The sequence below is a fragment of the Seriola dumerili genome, unplaced genomic scaffold, assembly GCF_002260705.1.
Source record: "Seriola dumerili isolate Sdu_G_001 unplaced genomic scaffold, Sdu_1.0 BDQW01000138.1, whole genome shotgun sequence".
Classification (NCBI taxonomy): Eukaryota; Metazoa; Chordata; class Actinopteri; order Carangiformes; family Carangidae; genus Seriola; species Seriola dumerili.
The window spans coordinates 13,672,003-13,692,021 of NW_019174393.1; the positions used below are offsets into that span (position 1 = coordinate 13,672,003).

General features: G+C 44.9%; 1 protein-coding gene across 1 annotated transcript in view; it reads right to left on the bottom strand.

Moving 5' to 3' along the window:
- The window catches only part of sox5 (SRY-box 5), a 96,184-nt gene that overhangs the window by 35,794 nt on the left and 40,371 nt on the right, over positions 1-20,019 (bottom strand). Inside the window, exons 4-6 of the mRNA XM_022749280.1 lie at positions 13,886-13,972; positions 7,704-7,876; positions 6,225-6,293 (exon numbers count right to left, since the gene is read on the bottom strand). Of these exons, the coding sequence (XP_022605001.1) occupies positions 6,225-6,293; positions 7,704-7,876; positions 13,886-13,972 (329 nt within the window). The remainder of the gene's footprint in view (positions 1-6,224; positions 6,294-7,703; positions 7,877-13,885; positions 13,973-20,019) is intronic.

Sequence of the window (20,019 nt, forward strand, 5' to 3'; positions counted from 1 at the left end):
TATCCTAGCACGCTCACTGGCATACACACACACAGATACACACACACACACACTGACCTCTAAAGTACAACACACACAAACACACAGATATGAGGCAGAAAACATGGGTCAGAGCAAGTTGAGCGTAACAGCGAGAAACAAGGGACTCTAAAAAAAAAACAAACTCTGAACTGTGTGTGTGGGTGTGTGAGTGTGTGTGTGGAGGGGTGAAAGTGGTGGATGGAGTGAGGGGTGGAGGGGGGTTTGTCTACAAGCCAGTCATATGGCGTGGCCCCCAGTGCATTCCTTTCTATTTACATTCCTTCACCATCCACAAAATGACTTAATCTGATGTTTCTCCTGATATTAGCTATACAATAATACCTTAAAGTGGATTATTAGCTCTGTGTGTTACCCTCGTGATCGTAACGTAAACTTTGAAGGAGAGGGGAAGAAAAGAGAGGGAGAGAGAGCTCTTCCCAAATCAGAGAATGAGAATCAGAGACAAAGAAATGAACTGACAGAAGGAAGAGAGGAAGTAAGGGCGAGGGAAACGGAGAGAGGGAAAGGGAGAGCAAGGCCACATCTATCAGACAATCTCCAGATCCCACATAAAGGAGAAGGCACTTCTGAAACAGCAGGCACTTTGGGGAATAACGCACTCCTCAGCTTCCCTTTCACATCAGGCCCAAAGCGAGCATGAAAACCTACAACACACACTGACAAAACATCACACTGCTACTACTGTAGGCTACCGACGTGGAGAACAAGCGGCTCCACTTTTTATCTGCATACGCCTCCTCCATGAACACAAAAGAAACCTGCAACAAACGAAATTGGAATTCATCTGAAAAATCCTCTAATCAGTGATAACTGAATCCAAAACAAAGAAAAATACTCTGAATGGAATATATATATATATATATATATATATATATACTGTATGTATATAGCAAAAGTGTGAAACTTTTTCTTGAGAACTTTCACAGGGGCAAAGAGGACAGAAAGAAAGAGAGAAGTCGACAGTTCACCCTGGCGAGAGAACTTCTTGGGAAATAAACAGCAGAGACACCAGAATGAACAAGAGAGGGAGAAAGAGTGAGAGAAAGAGAGACGGAGAGGGGAGCAAGAGTTGGATAATTGGCAGCGAGTCGAGCCTGCGTTCACCACGCGCCAGGCGGCACAGCTTGAACTTAAAGCGCCGCTGCGGCATAATGAAGATGTGGCCGCTAATTAACATATGGGGTGCGAAACAGGTTGGTTGGCACGTGGCGCGCTAAAAACTCCAAGGTAAAGTTATTATTGGGGAGTAATTAGCTCTATGAAGTTAATGCGCCGAACAATAGCTGCCAGCGCCGCACAATATGGCTCGCATCTGAGCGCGCAAAATAGCCCCCGCTAAAGTGCGAGTCCCACAGCTAAAATCTGTTGGCGACCATATGCTCTGGCAATTAATGCAAGACCTGGATGACCTATTGCTGAAGAGGGGACGTGTGAGCGATAGAACCAATAATTAATTTGGAGAGAGGGAGAGAAAGAGAGAGAGAGAGCAGTAGCTGGCTTTTAATATTAGTCCATTAAGTTTCTATGGACAGGGGCTATTAGAGGCCAGCCTGCTGTGAATGTAAGGGCATGGTTCATGACACAATGGCACCACAATGGCTTGGATGCACACACACACACACACACACACACACACACAGGTGCGTTTGTGTGAGAGCATGTGAGCGAAGGTAGGTCTCAGAGGGAATGGCTGGTTGGTCACAGTCCAGTTTGTGAGTGCGTGCGTTTGTGCGCGCACATCGACACATACAGTGTGTAAGGAAAACAAATTACACTGGTTGCGGTGTAATGGGAATGATTAAACAATTACACAGGCAATTGGGTTAGCCGCTCCTATGCACAGAGTACAGAGGTGCTGGTGTGTTGTGTGTGCATGTATGCAGTCTACAGTGAATGTGAAAATGAATGAAAAGCATGCCTGTCAGTTTTTGCTTTTGTGTTCCTCTTTCTTTTCCACAGAATGAGAAATATTCCGCTCGGACAGAGGCTGCGCTTGTGACGCATTAGGCGTTACACTCTGAGAGGTGTGTGTCTTTGTGATTGAGTTACCAGTGTAGGTTAGCCTTAATAGAGAGCTTGTTAGCCGCTCTCGCCAGCGTGTCTGGCCTCTCTTCAACCAGTCGAAGCGTCAGGTGGCTTTACTCATTCTCTGATTCTTTCTCACTTTCTCTTCTTCTTCTGTCTGCTTTGCTGACTCCCTCCAACGGAGAGTTAGACACACTTGACAGTATGTGTGTGTGTGTGTGTGTGTGTGTGTGTGTGTGTTTTGGTTGATGGCGTTTTGATTCATTAGGCAGGACACACTCTTGTCCCCTCATCCCTCTGTTTCAATATACATTGTGTGTGTGTGTGGGTGTGTGTGTGTGTGTGTGTGTGTGTGTGTGCGTTTCTTGCTGCTATTCTATGAAAATGTGTGCGTGTTCTCAAGGTAAGCTCTGAGCCGCTCGGCAGGTGAGCTCCTTTCATCCCTGTCGCGCTTCCCTGCACGGCAGCAACAGTCGTCCCCGGCAACACTGGAGGGAGCCTCGGAGACAAGTCATTTAATTAGAATGAGAGAAGACGAGAGGGAAAGCAAAAGGAAGTTTGAGGAAATGTGCTCACCCCTTAGAGCTTAACAAGAAGGCCCCTAGCAGGGGGTAGGAGTGTGTTTGTGTGTGTCTGGTTCTTTTCTTACACACATTCTCACTTTCAAATTTTTGTGAGCTAGTCAGACGTCCCTCAGAAGTACAGCGAAGTGAGGGTCAGTTTTCTTGGTGCTTACTTTACCAGAGGGATCAGTTTAAGGTTTAGGTTCAGGATTAAAATCTGGATTAGGTTGGTTGGGTTGAGGTTAAGGATAATTTAGGCTCAGGGATGATGGGTTATGATTAGAGGCTTAGTCAGGATAGGGGTTAAAGTTCAGTTAAAATTCACGACTTGGACTACAGAACAGATCAAGGGTTAAGCTAGGATTAGGTGTTTTGGTGTTTCACAATAAAAGCTCCCTTGAAAAGTAAAACAATGTGAATGTCGGTGTAGCTGCATGTAAATGTGTGTGCGCGTGTGTGTGTGTGTGTGTGTATGTTTGTGTGTGTGGGTAAGGTGGGGGGGGGGATGGATGGATCATAATTAATGCTAATTCATGGATAATTCCAGGTAGAATCAATTAGTGACTTGTGAACACTAATGACTGGTGCATGCCTGTGTGTGTTGTTCATACTGTATGTCATTAGCTAGTGTTGCCTGCCTCTGTAAATGAACTCGCTTGTTTGCCGGCTTGCACCACATTCGCCGGGTGCCGTTGGCCTAAATGGTGGACGCTAACATGCATATCGCTTGCTTGATTTGGGTTTCAGGGTGAGAAGAAATAGGAAACCGGACGCGAGGACAATAAATAATTTGTCCTCCTTTCATGAGGGATGTGTGTCACTCTCTTTTTCATGAGCTTGATTATTCATTTCATTTCATCACCTCTTCCAAGTGGACGGTTGAAAGCATTCTTCACAGGCCTTTGGGGGTTCGGGCCTAACAAAGCCAAGGACGCACGCAGACACACACACGCATGCACACGCGCACGCACGCACACACACACACACACACACACACACACTGAGGGGACAGCTGAACTCAGCCTCGTTAGGGGGAAATGCAATCACAAGGGGCTTATCATACAGACAAAAAAACACACACACAGACACACACACCCCAACATACTGAACCTGGTGCCCTCTCTCTGGCAGGCCATTGTATTGTGGGATTGTGCGGACAATCTCTTCATGAATGATTAAGCAGTGTATTTCTCAACCAAGTCTTTGATGATGAGTGTGTGTTTGATCATCAGGCGAGTGTGCAGCACTCTCTGCTCGCGATATTTGTGCGAGCGAGTCAAGGCGTATATTTCGTATGTTTGTCTGTGTTTGTGCGTACTTTGATGTGTGTGATATATGTGAATTTGTGTGTGTGTGTGTGTGTGTGTGTGTGTGTGTGTGTGTGTGTGTGTGTGTTTTGCGCTCCTGTGATGAGCCCCTGTTGATTGTGTCCCTCTCTTAACGAGGCTGCCTACAGCTGCCCCTGCTTGTGAGAAACTATTGTTGGGTCTGTTCAATGGAGAGACGCTTGTTTGGGAAAAGGTTGCAAAGTCATGGGAAAAGAGAGCTTTGTCTCGGCGGGGTCGTGAGGGAGTGAATCATGAGCGGACGTGTTTATAGCTTAAAACACACAGCTGCGGCAAACACACATGCACATACACACGGGTGAAGAAACGGACGCTCGAGAACGCACAGAGGAACCCTCAGAAACAAACGTGCTCTCTTTTTTTTTTTTGTCAAAGGGACAAAACGTGAACAATTCAGAATTTTACTCGCACAAAGCAAATAAACACAGCTGCTTTGCACAGAATCTTAGACACACATCCCACACACACACACAGACGCACACACACACACACTATCACAAGGTCTCTTATCACACAAACTGTGTATGGCTAAACTCTCGGGGGGAAAGGGAATGTGTGTGTGTTTGTGTGTGTGTTCCTTCTTGGACAGGGTGTCTCTTTATGACACAAAGCCCGGCTTTCTCAGCTCAAAACTCAGTGTCATCTGCCTTTACAAAGGCCTGGGCTATTCGTTCCAAGCCACCTGGACTAACATAGAGGCTCCAGTGTAGCACCCAAAAGGACAATACCTCCATTTTTAAGTGTTACATATATACCCACCCATTTTCTCTGGACCTAAAGACGCAGATTCACATTCAAAGGGACATTTTAGTTCATTTACTTTGTAGATGTTATGTCTATATTAAGGCTATTTAAGTTTGTGTACAATCTACATAATTAGATTTGTTGAACATCTTGTTCACAAGAAGGACGCTCCAAATAAGAAGTCAACTAAGTTTGGATTTCCCAGCGTTGCCTGCTGAAAGCAGAGTGAAACATAATCCGTCGTCTTCTGAGGGGAGGAAAAACAAGCTGATACTACACCAAATATGTGCAGACCCAGAAGCCAAAAACAGAGCTAATTCTATGCCGAGTAAAACACTCAAACTTCATTTGTTTTTTCTCTCAGTTATTTTCTGTATCTGTGCAGGATAAGAAGTCAAATATATGGGTTAATATATGGGTTAACTATGTGACTTAACTCAAGAGATGAATTCAAATTCTTATCTGCTAGTGGTTTGAAATGCAGCCCAATGTTCACTACCGTCTGTGATGGTACCGCTGCTGTGGATCAAAAACCTCTTGTCGTCATGGGTCAAGACTTGACCTCATACACAGGTACAAATTACACCCAGTCTAATCAGGGCCAGGTAGGGTTCATTCCTGGTAGATTAATTTGTAACATGAGCTCTGTCTTACTGTTTAAACTGAATCAAATAAATTGATAACTCCCCCTCAACATGGTGGGCTAGGGGTGAGGGACAACCATGAACCTCAGCGTCCCTGATTTGCATCCAGGAATTGTCACTTGGCATCATTTTCTGTCATCTCTCTACCGTCACCACAAAATGCCCCAATTATAAAACAAAAACTGGACTTTCTGTAACCTATTTCATCATGTCACCAGTATCTGAAACAGGAATCCCAAACTAACATTTTTTTAATGCAGGATTGTTGTTGGTCTGAATGTTTAACGTGGGTTAATATGAAGAACTAAATTCTATGGGCTCTGACTTGAAACTATGGAAAAGATCAATTGATTTTAGCTTCTTTCTAAATCTTTCTTGGCCTCTCTTCAGGCTGAGTTGCCTGGTCTGGATTCTGTAAAACACCTTAACAATCACTCACATACACAATGGAATCAACATAAATGAAGTGTCCTTCACCGACAGTTTGATGTGTCAACTTTGATTTATATAATAAAGACTTAAAATGCACATAGCAACCTACCAGTGCCCTGCTTCTGATTTTTCCAAGAAGAGTGACCACTTTTAAATGATTACACAGGTTGTGTATATGTGTGTGTGTTTGTGTTTTAGAGGAGGAGGGGCTATAATAAGTCAACGCTGATTTAGGTCCGAAATGCTGATGGCTGAGCAAAGAAAAGCTGTAACAATCACAATCACAAAACTGTGATTGTTGCAGCCCACAAACACACACACATACACACACACGCACACACACACACGCATACACGCACACACACACACACACACACACACACACACACACACACACACACACACACACACGCACACACCGGCCTCACCTGGATTTGCTGCTGCAGGAGGTTGATTTTGTGTTGCTGCTGCAGAAGCTGCTGCTGTTGCCGGGCAATCTGAGGACAGAGCACACAACACATTGGAATGTATATATAGCATGTGTGTGTGAGTGTGTGAGTGTGTGAGTGTGTGTGTGTGTGTGTGTGTGTGTGTGTGTGTGTGTGTGTGTGTGTGTGTGTGTGTGTGTGTGTGTGTGTGTGTGTGTGTGTGTGTGTTTGGGGTATGTGTGTGTGGGGCCTGGGGGAGATGCGACACATCTGCAGGTCTCTGAGGCCCCAGTTGCACGACAGAGGGTTGATGCCCTGGTATGAAATATTAAAGAGCTCATCTCATCTGGACCCAGCTTATCGCCAAATGAACAAGAGTGTCATACCGACACACTTAATGACGGCATCTTTTCATATAGAAGAGGAAAAATATTTTAAAATAGGTTTCTTTTTGTGTAGGTGACTACTCTCTTCGATTTGAGGATTACATGCACTTCTATAGGTTGAGACCATTCTGAGAACTTTGGCTTTATAAAATATTTTCACCCGTTTGGATGAACACAAAAATACATGAGTCGAGTCATTTCTGTAACTTTAAAAAATATGTGACATATCAAAATGTACCATCTAAGTACAGCCAGCGCCAATATGTAATTTTGATGGAATTTCAATTCATTAGTCCTAATCAGTTTCTTTTTTTGTCATTCTTAATTCGCACATGACAGTATCAGTTAGATTCATAAGATGTGATTAACGTCTGCACAAAAACTCTTCAGTGGTCCATCGAGTGGAACGGAAACAGTAGTCTCCACATACATTACATTCTCATACAGTGTGCACTGGTGCGGGATGCAGCCAATGGCACTGTAAGGCATTGTGTTTGTCACAGGTGATTTGTCCTTACAACTGTGCATGTGTGCGTGTGAGTGTGTGAGTGTGTGTGTGATGTTCTCTTTGTAAGCCGAAGCTTTCCAGAAGCAAAAAAGCACAACAAAGAGGAAAACCCTTCTCTATGCAAATACCTGGCAAAGTCTCGCCTGGGAGCTTGGAGTGTGTGTCTGAGCTACATCCGCTCCAACACTACATACCCTCAGCTCATTGCTGTGCAATGTCCCTGTGTTCAAGCTGCCCAAGGCGCACATCTCTGGCTGCATGAACACTGTAAGAGATTGTGTGTGTATGTGTGCGTGTGCATGTGTGTGTGTGTGTGTGTGTGTGTGTGTGTGTGTAAGAGAAGGTAGAGAAAAGAAAACTCCAGTGTGATTTGTGTTTTTCTTTCATTCCTACCTTTGAGCCCACGTTCTAATGTAAAGCCTAAAATGTGTGTGAAGATTTTTGAAGACCATTTCTGATGTTGAGGTGTATATGTGAATTTGTATGTCCATACGACACACCAAATGACTTGTTAGGATGGATTTGTTTTGCAGCGTAGGCATATATTTCCTAATGAAGCCCTTCCCATGCAGCGTGCTCCCGTACCTGGTCCTGCTGCTGCTTGGCCAGCTCCATCTGTTGCCTCTGCTTCTCCATCTGCGAGGCAGCCAGCTTCTTCTGCTCCTCGTGGGCCGCCAGGAGCTGCTCCCTGAGGCTGCTCAACTGACCAATCATGCCCATGAGCTGGCGCTCTTTCTCCGCCAGGCTGTCTGGGGTACCTATAGGGCAAGAGAGGAGGGGGGAGAAAAGGGGTCAAAGGTGAGATGGTAGCACTTTGAAGAAGAGTGCAAGACTCAGCTGAGGTTACGCTATGAAACTTGAAAGTCTGCTTAGTACAACGTGAAATCCATTGTTACAGTTTTTTGGTTGTTTACGATTTTGCACAGAGAAACTATGATGCTCAGATTTATCATTTATTACTGCTGTAGTGTCCTTCAGCAAGGCACTTAACAAGGCACATATACAATCTGCAATTTGATCGTCTTGAAAGTGGAAACCTCCAACGCCTCTAATTTAAGTTTCTTAAACCACATTATCTCTTTAAGTGAGATAAAGGGACTAATCTGTTGGAATAAGATCAGTGTAGAGAGGATGCTCAAAAGTAAATATGAGCAAAACAAGAAGGTTGGAAATTATACAAAATTTGAAGCTGAGATTCTCAACAAGGTTTTCTCCTCTGTGAGGTTTTCATGGCTATGTGGAGGTCAGAAAAGATTGCGGGGTCGAGGTTAGAGGTCAGAGGCACGAGGGAAACGAGGAAGGAACAACAAAGCAGTGTAAAGCTATCCATGGCTTGTTGGTCAGCTTAATATATGACTGGTTAGGGGTTTTGGACGGTGGGAGGGGGCACGGCAGCGGAAGGTGGGTATATGTGTTGTGAAGTTGTAAAACCAGATGTTGACTCATTTTCCTGGGCACAGAGGGCCAGCAGTGATTACTCAGACCACATCCATCACTGCTGTTACTGCCTTACTGAAATGAAGAGAATGAATCTGGCAATGGAAACATTTGTAAACAGGCAAAATGTGGCGGCAAAACAAATGTAAAATCTGAGCCAGATTCATTCATGTTTAACAAACACAATAAATCTTCAGCCAGGTTTGAAAATTTACATTTCTCACTAAAACTCGAAGAAAAATCAAAATTTATTTGATTGGTGGTGAATTATGGGTAAATTCGAAGATGAGTCTGTTGCTATGAAGCTGTATTTTTGTGTGAATGTGTGATAGTGTATGTGTGTGTGTGTGTGAGAGATAGTGTGTGTGTGTGTGTGTGTGTGTGTGTGTGTGTGTGTGTGTGTGTGTGTGTGTGTGTGTGAGAGAGAGTGTGTGTGTGTGTGTGTGTGAGAGTGTGAATGAGAGAGGAAAAAAAGAGAGCAAGAAAAAGAAGGAGAGTGTGTCTGGTCTGTGTTTATCCTGCAGTCAGCCAACCTCCTGCTCACATTTAGCATGGCCTGACCTTTGACTCCTTAGATCCTGACATACCAGCTCCATTACACACACGCACGCGTGCACACACACACACACGCACGCACGCACGCATGCACACACACACACACACACACACACACACACACACCCACACACACACAACCACACACACACAGACACACATCCACAATTACACATACACAAACACACTTCCACACAAGGCCTAAATCATTCAACAGGATGTAGTTAGAGAGAGGCACACCGAGGCACAATCAGCACAGAGTGTGTGCGCTCATGTCTGGTCATATGTACCGATGTTTGCCTACATGCCTTTGTTGTGTGTGTGTGCGTGCACGTGTGGAGTAGCACAATCCCCCATTGTTCTTCGGCTGCTACCTTTAACAGGGCCACATTCCTGGGCCAGTCAAACCAGATGAGGAAGAGGGAAGGAGAGAAGGAGGGAGAAAGAGAGGGCAGCAGGGAGGAAAAGAAAGAGAGACACAACAGGGGATGTAAAGGGGGGAGTCAGAGCAGGGGATGGAGGGAGTGAAGGTGACGAGCTACGGCTGCTGACCTGCCCTTTGACCGCTCGAGAAGGTGAGAGCCATCCATTTGTCCTCCCTGTTGGTAGCCGCCGCCTCACCCCTCCACCCAGCCCGCCTCCGCTGCCCACCGACACCCCCCCTCCCCCTCCTCCCTCACTTCCCCCCCGCACTCCATCCATCCGCCAACAATGAACAATAAAGGCAACTGTCGGGAGCACTGGCCGCTGGAAAAATAAACACGCCGCTGTCCTAACTCACAGACCCACCTTTGTAGAGCCAGAAAGAGTGAGTGTGTGTGTGTGTGTGTGTGTGTGTGTGTGTGTGTGTGTGTGTGTGTGTGTGTGTGTAGCCAAAGCTGACCAAGACAAGAAAGAGCCTTGTGTTAAAAACGTTAGCCTGTTCAAATGGGGGGTGAAGGGTGGGGAGGAAGGGGGCAAGAGGGAGGGAAAAAAAAAGGATAAGGGGGGTTGCAAAGGTGAAACGATGGATCAAAGGAGTCTTTCTTGTCGGGGTGTTCTTGTTGGGGTTAACCCCCCTTCACACACACACACACACACACACACACATTCTCATGCACATGCACAAATGCAAACACAGTAAAATTGGGTACTTCTGTGCAAAACAGTGCGTATGTGTGTGTTGATGTGGAGGGACATTCTTTCAACCAGCAGCCTGAAGAGTAAGGTGTGAAAAAAGAAGACAAGCAGTCTATTCTTCTTCTACAAGCTGTTCTCAATCCCCCCTCGCAGCTGTGGATCTTTTATCACTAAACTGCGGTATTTGCAGCAGAAGAAGAAGAAGAAGAAGAAGGAGAAGAAGAAGAAGGAGAATCCAAGAAAACAACACGCTTCCTAACTGAGACGAGACTTCCTAACTGAGCTGACCTGTCTCATCTCATTCGGACTCTCAGGTTTTTCTGCCGTCACCCCATAAATCAGCTCGTGTCGGCCTGTTTCCTCAGCCGCTGCGAGGCAGGCAGGCGGATCGATAACTGGTTTCCTCCATCGCTTTACACACATTCCTCCTTAGGCAGATTGCTACGGCCTGTGCTTACCTACAAACCCACCGAACCAACACCGCCCCCCCCCCTCCACTTTTTTTTTTCTCTCATGCACACACACACACACCAACTCATGCACGGCGTAATTAACCAATTTGTAACAATGTAATACTTGTCACCGTGTTCGCGGTGCTAATTAATGACCTCAGCTGCATTGATAACTCCCCCCACGCCCCCCCCTGGTAGGGAGGGAGGAGTGGGGATGAGATGGCAGAGGTGGGAAGGAAGGAGGGAGAGGAGTAAAAAAAAAAAAGGATAAGACACAGTCATGAGAGGTGGGGGAGAGAGGATGGTGAAGGAAAGATAAGAGAAGAGGAGGCCGGAGAAGTAGACAAAACAGGCGAGAAAAGGTACAAGGATGTAGAGAGGAAAAAAAAACAGTCTGGAAGTATAATTAGTACACTGAGAAGTATATTTACATGAACACGATAACCTAATTACTGTAAATAATTAAATTGAGTTAATATTAAGGTAATAAAATTAAGGTTTGATTAAAGCACATACTACATGGTTTGCAGTAATCTGATTTTCCCAGTAATTCAAGCTTACATGATTTGTTTGACTACAGGATTGGCTACATGATTTGTAGCCTGCAGACAGGGTCTTACTTTTGCTGTTTATTGCTTTTTGTCTTGATGATTTTACAGAGCATCTTTGTCAGTGTTATTTGTTAACATTACGAGGAGTTTTTGTCTGGCTACAACACTGTTATATACCACGTCTCTCCGCTCATCAATAGAGTAAAAAATTGAAAAAATAATGCTTTAAATAAAATAATAAAAAGTAGGTCCCTACATTGGGATATATTGAAGTAGTTAGTAGGTTATGGCAGAGTATTGAATTGGTATTATCTGTTTATTAAAAAATAAATGATCTGTTTTCATGTAATGTAAACAGGAAAATTGGAAAGGAACCAGTGTGAATCAGATTCACTTCCAGTAAAGCACAAAGTTTGCAGTGGGTTTTTTCTACAATTTCTATTTATTGTAATGCTGCTGAGTCAAATTAGAGTCATTACTGGCTCCACATACGTAACTTTAGATGATAAATACTACTCACACTCACACACTTTATTTTTGCTCTCTCACCTAATGACACTGTGCCATTGAGCAATGCAGTTAACCCCGCACCTCCTCCTAACAGACTGCTCAGTGGGACGCAGCAGACTGTGTATGTGTACACACGCCAGATACAGTGGTGTGTACATGTTTGTGCAGCCAAGCTTTACTCAAGCCCAAGTTTCATTTTAAATTATAGCAGAGATTTCAAATGTTTCAAAAGTTACCAGACATGGCCGCATAATTTGGAGGATATGTGAACAAAAAGATGCAAAAGACATCACGAATATTTCTATTTGATGGATAGGTGCAACCGTAAAAAGTCTCGGGTCTTCAGTTTAAGTATGAGCCATGGTGTAAACATCACACAGCTTTAATTAAGTGCTGAAACGAGCTGATATACAGCACCTATACTGTATATGTGAAAGTGTTGTACAGTGTGTAAAGGGGGCAATTTAAAGGTGAAAAAAAGTGCTTAAGAGGTGAATCTTTACTGTCACTTTTGTGGGTGTACATGTATATGTGTGTGTGTGTGTGTGTGTTTTTCTATGTGAACCACATGGGACCAATGTTGCTTCCCAATAAGGTCGACAGAGCGGGAGGTGGTGGCTCAAAATCACTTTGTTCCCCACAAAAAGCTCTTCAATGGAATTCGATGGGGGAAAAAAGTCAAGGGATATGCTGACAAATGAGAACAGTGCGCGCGTGCATACACACACACACACACACACACACACACACACACACACACACAATATTAACGGAAACCTGTGTATGAACACTTGGCACATGTACATGTTCAAACTCACAGACACACAGTTATTATGTAAGCACTGTTTAAGACACACACACAGGCAAGTGACATACATGCGCTTGCACTGCGCACACACACACACACACACACACACACACACACACACACATGCTCTCATACATACGCCTGATATTGCTCCCCAGCTGTTGGTGTGTGGTGCGCCAAGCGGGACGCCCCTACACAGAAATGTCAGCGCGGCGGGGAGCTGGGAAAAGGGGGTTTGATCAATGGAGCCCCCCTCTCGATGGCCACGCTGCTCCACAAGGCTCTTTGATTACATATTGCTTTGCTTCCTAATGAAGCTCAATTACTGGTGGAGAACGACAGCTTTGCCCTGGAGTTATACGGAATAATAGCCAGTCTCTTCCACCTCTCTCTCTGCTTCTCTCACATCTTTTTCCCCTCGCTTTCTCTTTCGCTCTGGCTGATTCTCGCTCCTGCATATTCACAGCGCAGCTCCCTTGTTGCCTTCTTGTTTCACTTCCTGTGCCCTGTCCTGGTCTGTCTGTCGCACTGTCGGATGTTAAGAAGGACTGGTGTGGATAAAATTAACACAGAGCTGATGGACCGACAGGGACGTCACTGACTTTTTGGCTTGTTCGTCAAACACACCAGACACAGCCGCCAGCTTGGTTCAGTTCAGGGCAGCTCAGTTCATTTGATTTCAGTTCAACTGAACTGAGTCTCTTTCTGTTTATTTCAGTTTAACCAGTTTTTAATCAGATTAGGAAATCTTATATAAAAAAAAAATCTTTCAGTGTTTTCCAGCATGTCAAGTAGTTGTCGACATTCAGCTAATATGTGTATATACATGAAACAAAGAGAGTTTCAATGCTGAAGAAATATTATCACCCACTCTGAGACTTAATAATATTAAAAAACATACTTACAATAAAGTGTTTAAAAAGCAAATGTTCATGGATTTTTGCCACACCTATTGGTTCCAACAGGGTTTCTGATGTAAACAGGAAATATAATGTTGCCGTGGAATCAGTAAATTAGCGATGGGCTTTACTCGAACTATGTTTTTTTCCCACTTATTTTTTAACAGTCTGGCACCACAAACAAAAAGTCATGCTAAATCAGCTACTTGCAGTTTGTTTGGACTGTAACCATGGATACAAACAACAACCACCTGAATTACTTTTGATACTGAGGAGAAAATCTTAACTTTAAAATATTGCGGGAAGATATAGAGTTCAAATGAGATTTCCAAATAGATTTGTGGACATTTTCTATTTATTTTTATCGATCAAGTTCAAAAAGTTAATTTAAGAACTCACTTAAATTTAGTTTTGTTGCTATTTAGTTGTACTGTACCTTTAATTTCTCCAATGTGCCCTGAGCCCATGGCCAAAAGTTTATCCTTCCAGTCCTTCGACAACAGCCTCTCAATGCTGGGGGCCTCTGTTTAGGGGAGGAGGGGTTGGGGGGGGGCAGAGGAGAGAGAGAGAGGGATTCAGTTGGCTGGCCAACATGACAATAAAGCTCATTTAAAGTCCATTTGCTGTAATAAAGGCAGCGGCAGCTCAGCCTAATGGCCGCATCAGCAGGAGAGAGAGGGAGAGAGAGGGAGAGAAAGGTGGAAAGAGAGAAGCTGATAATCGAAAGAGAGGAAATCTGAAGAACAAAAACAAGTGAGCAAAAGGGAACGAGCGAGAGAGGCAACGCAAGATAAAGAGAGAGACAAGTGGAGGAGAGAGGAAAAGAGGAAAAGAGAAAAAGAGAGAGAGGCTTTTTCCCTCTCACCTGCTGCTAGAGAATCATTAGCCCTGTGGGCCCTGAGACAAAGAGGGCCTTAATGCACCCGCCACAATGGACACATTATCAGCTAGCGCTTTGTTTTCAACACACACTCCACAGACACTTGTACACACAAACCCCTGCACAAACACACACATGTGCACACAAACCCGCAGAATCACTAATTACAATCCTAACTATGGTCACACTCACACATGGATGTTTGTGCACACACACACACACACACACACACACACACACACACACACACACACACACACACACACACACACACACACACAATGTGGGAAATGGAAATGCCACACAAGAGAGCACGCACATGGAGACGAGAGCACATATATGCACTAATCGCAAACACACTCACACACACACACACACGTTCACATAAATGCTGCCATCAACCCGGTTACCCTGTTGACTGTTATTGACATGAACAAAGGGAAACAGGAGAAATGATGAGAAAAAAGACGACTGAAAGTGTGAGGCAAGAGGGTGAGAAAGAGAGTGAGAGAGAGAGAGAGAGGGAGAGAGAGAGAGTATTCTATTTACTGGGAGCCATCTGCACTTGGGATGTGAGGCCTTGCTAAGGAAAGAGGTTTTACACTTGGAGTGGGGTGATTAACCCTATCAGCCAACGCAAACACACACACACATGAATGCACAAACACCCACAAAACACACAGATGCATGCACAACACGCACAGTTGAATGCACTTATATATGTAGCTGCATACACAGGCATACTATGTACACAGTGGCAAATGCTGATGGCAGGCGAGAAGTTTGTTTGTCCCTGGATTATTTTTTTTCTATAATGACATGACTGATTTTTTTTTTTTAAAGTCTTAATCTCACTGGTATGAGACATCTTGCTTGCACAAACACACACACACACACACACACACACGCTGTGACACAAACACTAATGCTCTCCACAGAGAGAGAGATGTCCGGTGTGTTAAGTTGAACAGCTTAGTGCTTTTTCTGCACTAAGTGAGACACACTCAACAACAAATTAAAGTACTTTTACCCATCATCCACACACAAAAAGCACAACTTCTTTCTTTTCTCCTCATCCCTCTATTTTTCTTCCCCCGTCTGTGATGGAGTGAATGTGGAGAGACGAGGAGGAGAAAGCACCTGGAGATTTTTCAGGATTTAAAACGACACATGATCACGCACAAACAAGGAGGCATGCGAGAGAGTCGAGCCGCACAAGCCTTGCTCAGACACACACACAAAACGCTGCAGCGTGTCCTACATACTGTTCCTCGGTTTGTGTGTGTGTTTGCGTATGTGCCTACAGCCTCCCCAGAGGCCTGAATCAGGTCCTTTTCCTCTGGCTTTAAGACTGGAGCATTCACGCTCCGCTGATTACAAAGCACACACATTCGCAAACACACAAAGACAAAGATCAATACTGAACTTCCAGCCAGTCCATCTCTCACTTTTTCTATTTCTCTTCCCACCGTCCTTGGACTCTTGACTGGTCTGTCCTTGCGTTTTCGACGCTGCCACTCACCCAGTTAGTCAGCAACCGAGTTTCAGCGCCGCGTTCCCTGACGTGCCCTAGTGCTTTCTAGCCTTCAGGGAATAGGTTAGCGGTGGGATGAAGGTAGGAGGAGGAGGAGCAGAGCTCAGACAGACGGAGAATCTGTTGCAAAAACAGGGAGGAGGGAAAGACACACGTAGAAAGAGTAGAAGAAGAGTGTGCGCCTGTGTTTTTTTCCCCCACCATGACAGCTGTCTCACCATCACCCCAACAGGTGCTATTAGCCCCTGGCACTCCTTCTCTCCCCCTCTTTCTCTCTGTCTCTCACTCTCATCTTTCCCTCCAGCCCCCTCTCCCTCAACAATGACAGAGGCTTTTAAGCCAAAGAGCTTTGACAAGTGAGAGGGAACAACAAATGGCAGTGTCGCCTGTTCTCTTTCCATTGCACTCCCTCTCTGTCTCCATCTCCTAGTTATTATTTTTATTTATTAACAGGGCTGCAGCCATTGTCCCCAGTGACAGGCCGGGGCCACTTTAACTATTAATAAAAGCCAAGAGGCTCTTTCATTGTGCGGCGGATGGCAAAATGGGAGGAAATGGGGAGGAGGAGTGGAGAGGGAGAGGGAGAGGGAGAGGGAAAGGGAGAAGGAGAAGGAGAAGGAGAAGGAGAAGAGAAGAGAAGAGAAGCTGTAGCTGTAGAGATGTTGATTGATGGGGTAAACACTATGAGAAATGAACCCCCACTGTCACCTGTGATAAACTACAAACACACATCAACACATGCATACACACTCACAAACTTGTGCATCAGTTAAAAGGTGTGTGTTGGACATCCTGAGACAGAAAAAAACAAGTCTCTCCCATGCATTAGCTTCTCATCATGGTTGTTTGGGCATTAGCTTGGTGCATTAGAATACACCCGACTTCCAAGTGCATTTCCCTGTTTCCATCTTTCTATACGAATATGAAATACGGCCGCCATTACCTGACACTGCACAACAATAACAATGTCTGCTGCAAAACAATTCGCTTTCCACTTCTCTCACATTCAAGGATTTATTTGCTTCACCTCAGCACCGGATTCACATTTCATGTTCTGTAATATTTCAAGAGGTTTCATAAAATTCACTTGACAGTTGGATGGAAACATAGCAAGCATCTATTACTGCTAATTAAGGCCAAAAATCATGTAATAAAGGAGGACAGCACAACACTTTCCATGAGAATCAGAGAAGCTACTCCCTGTTCTTGTGACGTATGGGATGCTGAGTGTTTGTGTGTGTGTGTCTCCGTGTGTGTTTGTTAGAGTTCTGTGAGGTAAGCGGGTGGAGTTTGGTGCCCACGCAGGGGTGTGGGCCGCATTTTTGCAGGGTGGGGTGTTGGGAGCCAAGGGCGAGGGAGGATACTGGCCTCCCCCTTGACAAGAATGAAGGGGTGAGGGAAATTAATAGAAGAGGGAGAGAAAGGAAGTGTCAGTGTTGAGCTGCACAGGGCGCTGAAGGTGGGAAAATATGTGTTTTCTCATGTTAACCCCTTTGAAATACATTTTCATCCTTTCTTTTCTTTTCCCCTTCAGTTGCTTTATGGTTAGAATCATTTCATACTGTCTGTACACATCACATATGCTATATCAGCTTGTTCTAGCTCCATATTAAAGCTATATAATGTTTACACTGAGTAAAATATCAAAACCCAGCGCTCTAAATGTCTCATGCGTCATTTTTTATGCATCTGGCATCTTTGGGAACTTTGGTCCTGGACAGGTCAGAGAGGTTTAAGATGTTTTAAAAACCATCCTTTCTTGTTTTGACAGTGCCGTACATATGACTGTGAATCCCGCTGTCGCACTTTCATGCGAAAGCACATTAATTCGTCTAAGGGTGATGTTCCGATTCCGATCGTGCACGGCTGAGAGGGATTCTGGGAAAAGCAGAGGGGGGAAAACGCTGACAATAACTCTGGAATTGTCGGCTATTATTTTGGCTCATTGGCTCAAACGGAGTCAAGCTGCTGCCCTGCAGCCGAGCCAAAACAACCCCGTCCACCTGCCGAGAGAGGGAGAGAGACAGAGAGTGAAGCAGTGTGTGTGTGTGTGTGTGTGTGTGTGTGTGTGTGTGTGTGTGTGTGTGTGTGTGTGCGTGTGTGTGTGAGTGTGTGTGTACATGTGTGTGTATGTGTGTTAGAGCGAGCCCCCATCCGGCTTTTGGATCCACAGTGAGCTTTTGGTTCAGAAGCTGCTGGAGAGAGAAGGAAAGAGAGAAAGAAAGAGAGATGGGAGGAGACTCAACCTCAGTTCAGCTCGCTCCGACCAACCTCACAAACAATACCATCTCTCTCTCTCTCTCTCTCTCTCTCTCTCACTCACTTTCTATTTTTCACTCAGACGTTTTGCCCTGAGTCACCACAAGCAGCCAGCTCTATTTTTCCTATTATCTCATATTTGTGAAGCCTGTAGACCTTTAGAGGAAAAGGGAGGGAGGGATGGCGAGGAGAAGGAGAGGGAGGTGGTGGTGATTGGGTGTGGTGGGGGGGGGACGTGTGGAAAGAGAGAGAGAGAGAAAGAAAGAGAGCAGAGGAAAAGAGAGAGAGAGGGAGTGAGAGAGAGAGAGCCCGGGCTCTCGGGTACACAACAAAGGGGCCTCTGTGCCAGCGCCAGGCCCAGCCGGGCTCAGAGGAGGGTGGAGGATGAAGGAGGAGAGTGAAGATGAGGAGGCGGAGGAGGAGGAGGTGGGCCCACAGGAAAGGGCCCTGGCTTGGGACCCGTGGCCGGCCCTTATATCCCGAAAAACAGACTCCACATTGACTTGGGCCTTGGCAGTCATGGGGAGGCTCCAGCTACTCCCCCCTTCCTTCTCCTTTCTCCTCCTCCACCCCACCCCCCAAACTGAGCAGGGGTCAGCATTGAATAAGCAATTATACAAGCACTGGTGGAGTTTGTCTAAGACTGCCACCCTGAACACTGAAGTATTGAGATGGAGGGAAGGAGTAACAGAGAGAGCGAGGAGCAGAGATGTGCGGTGACTTTAGCTGGCGGCCATGACAGAGACAGAAAGAGTATGTTTACATGTGACCTAAAGATTAGCTTGTAACAAGATTAAGATAAATCGCAGCAACTGTCATGTAAACACCTTAACCAGGTTATCTTAAGTTAATTAAAGCAAAAATCAGACAAGCACAACTTCTCACTCATTATTCTTCTGATTTACAGCCTTAATCACAACCGTTTCATAGTAAAATTAATAAATGAATATCTTGATCAAACAAATAAAATAAAATCTTGTTATTCTGGATCTCATAAGTGCCCTAACCCGACCTTTAACTCTTACTCTGGGTTATATACTGCAAGAAAAAGAAAAACTGGTGCCAGTGTGATGCTGGGAACAAAGCTGCAGGAGGCAAACACACCAGCACATAGAGAGAAATGGTTTGATCAAGATAGCTCCAAGCTGCACTAAACTGTGCTGCACAAAATCCCTGTCTTAAAACCTAACACAGCAACAGTCACCGTTCTGAAGAATACTAGTGTAGTTTGAAACTAATAAGTGGTTTCATTTAGAAAAAAGTAGCATTACTGTTTAAATAATATGAGGTAACTGAAGTCTTTCAGTGGTAAAATGTTACAACTTCAACAGACTGGATCTTCTACATTATGGAGATGTTCAAAGAAACTTCATAAAAGCAGAATTTGGAATACAACTCCTCACTTATTTACACCCTCTTGATACTGCAGCTTTTGCTTTTCAGTCTGGCTATTCCCTCCACACTGACGGAGCCAACATACTCCATTACGAAATGATGATGTTGATATTTTGATGATCAATTCATGTCTGGTTGAGCTGGGCCATGTGTCTGGACACATTTTCATCGATTCCTTCTAAAGACGGTCCAATCGTTCCAAAGCGAGGCAGGGCCGTGCCAAGATTACGGGCAGTCTCTTGTCAAAAAAAAAAAAAAAAAAAAAACAACAACACTGGGGCACTATACGGCGGCTTGAGAGAGGAGATAGAGATAGAGAGGGAGATGTATCAAAAAGCTTTTTGTCCAAGCCCACCTCGCACCACCACCTCCGCAAGGTTAGCCGCTAACAGTACCAATTACTGGCTTGTTGTTGGGGAGAACAGCGCTTGGCAACAGTTGCCGCGGTGGCTGGGCCTCTGTGTAAACACTGCTCCTCCTTACTTTCTAGCCCCCTCCCAGT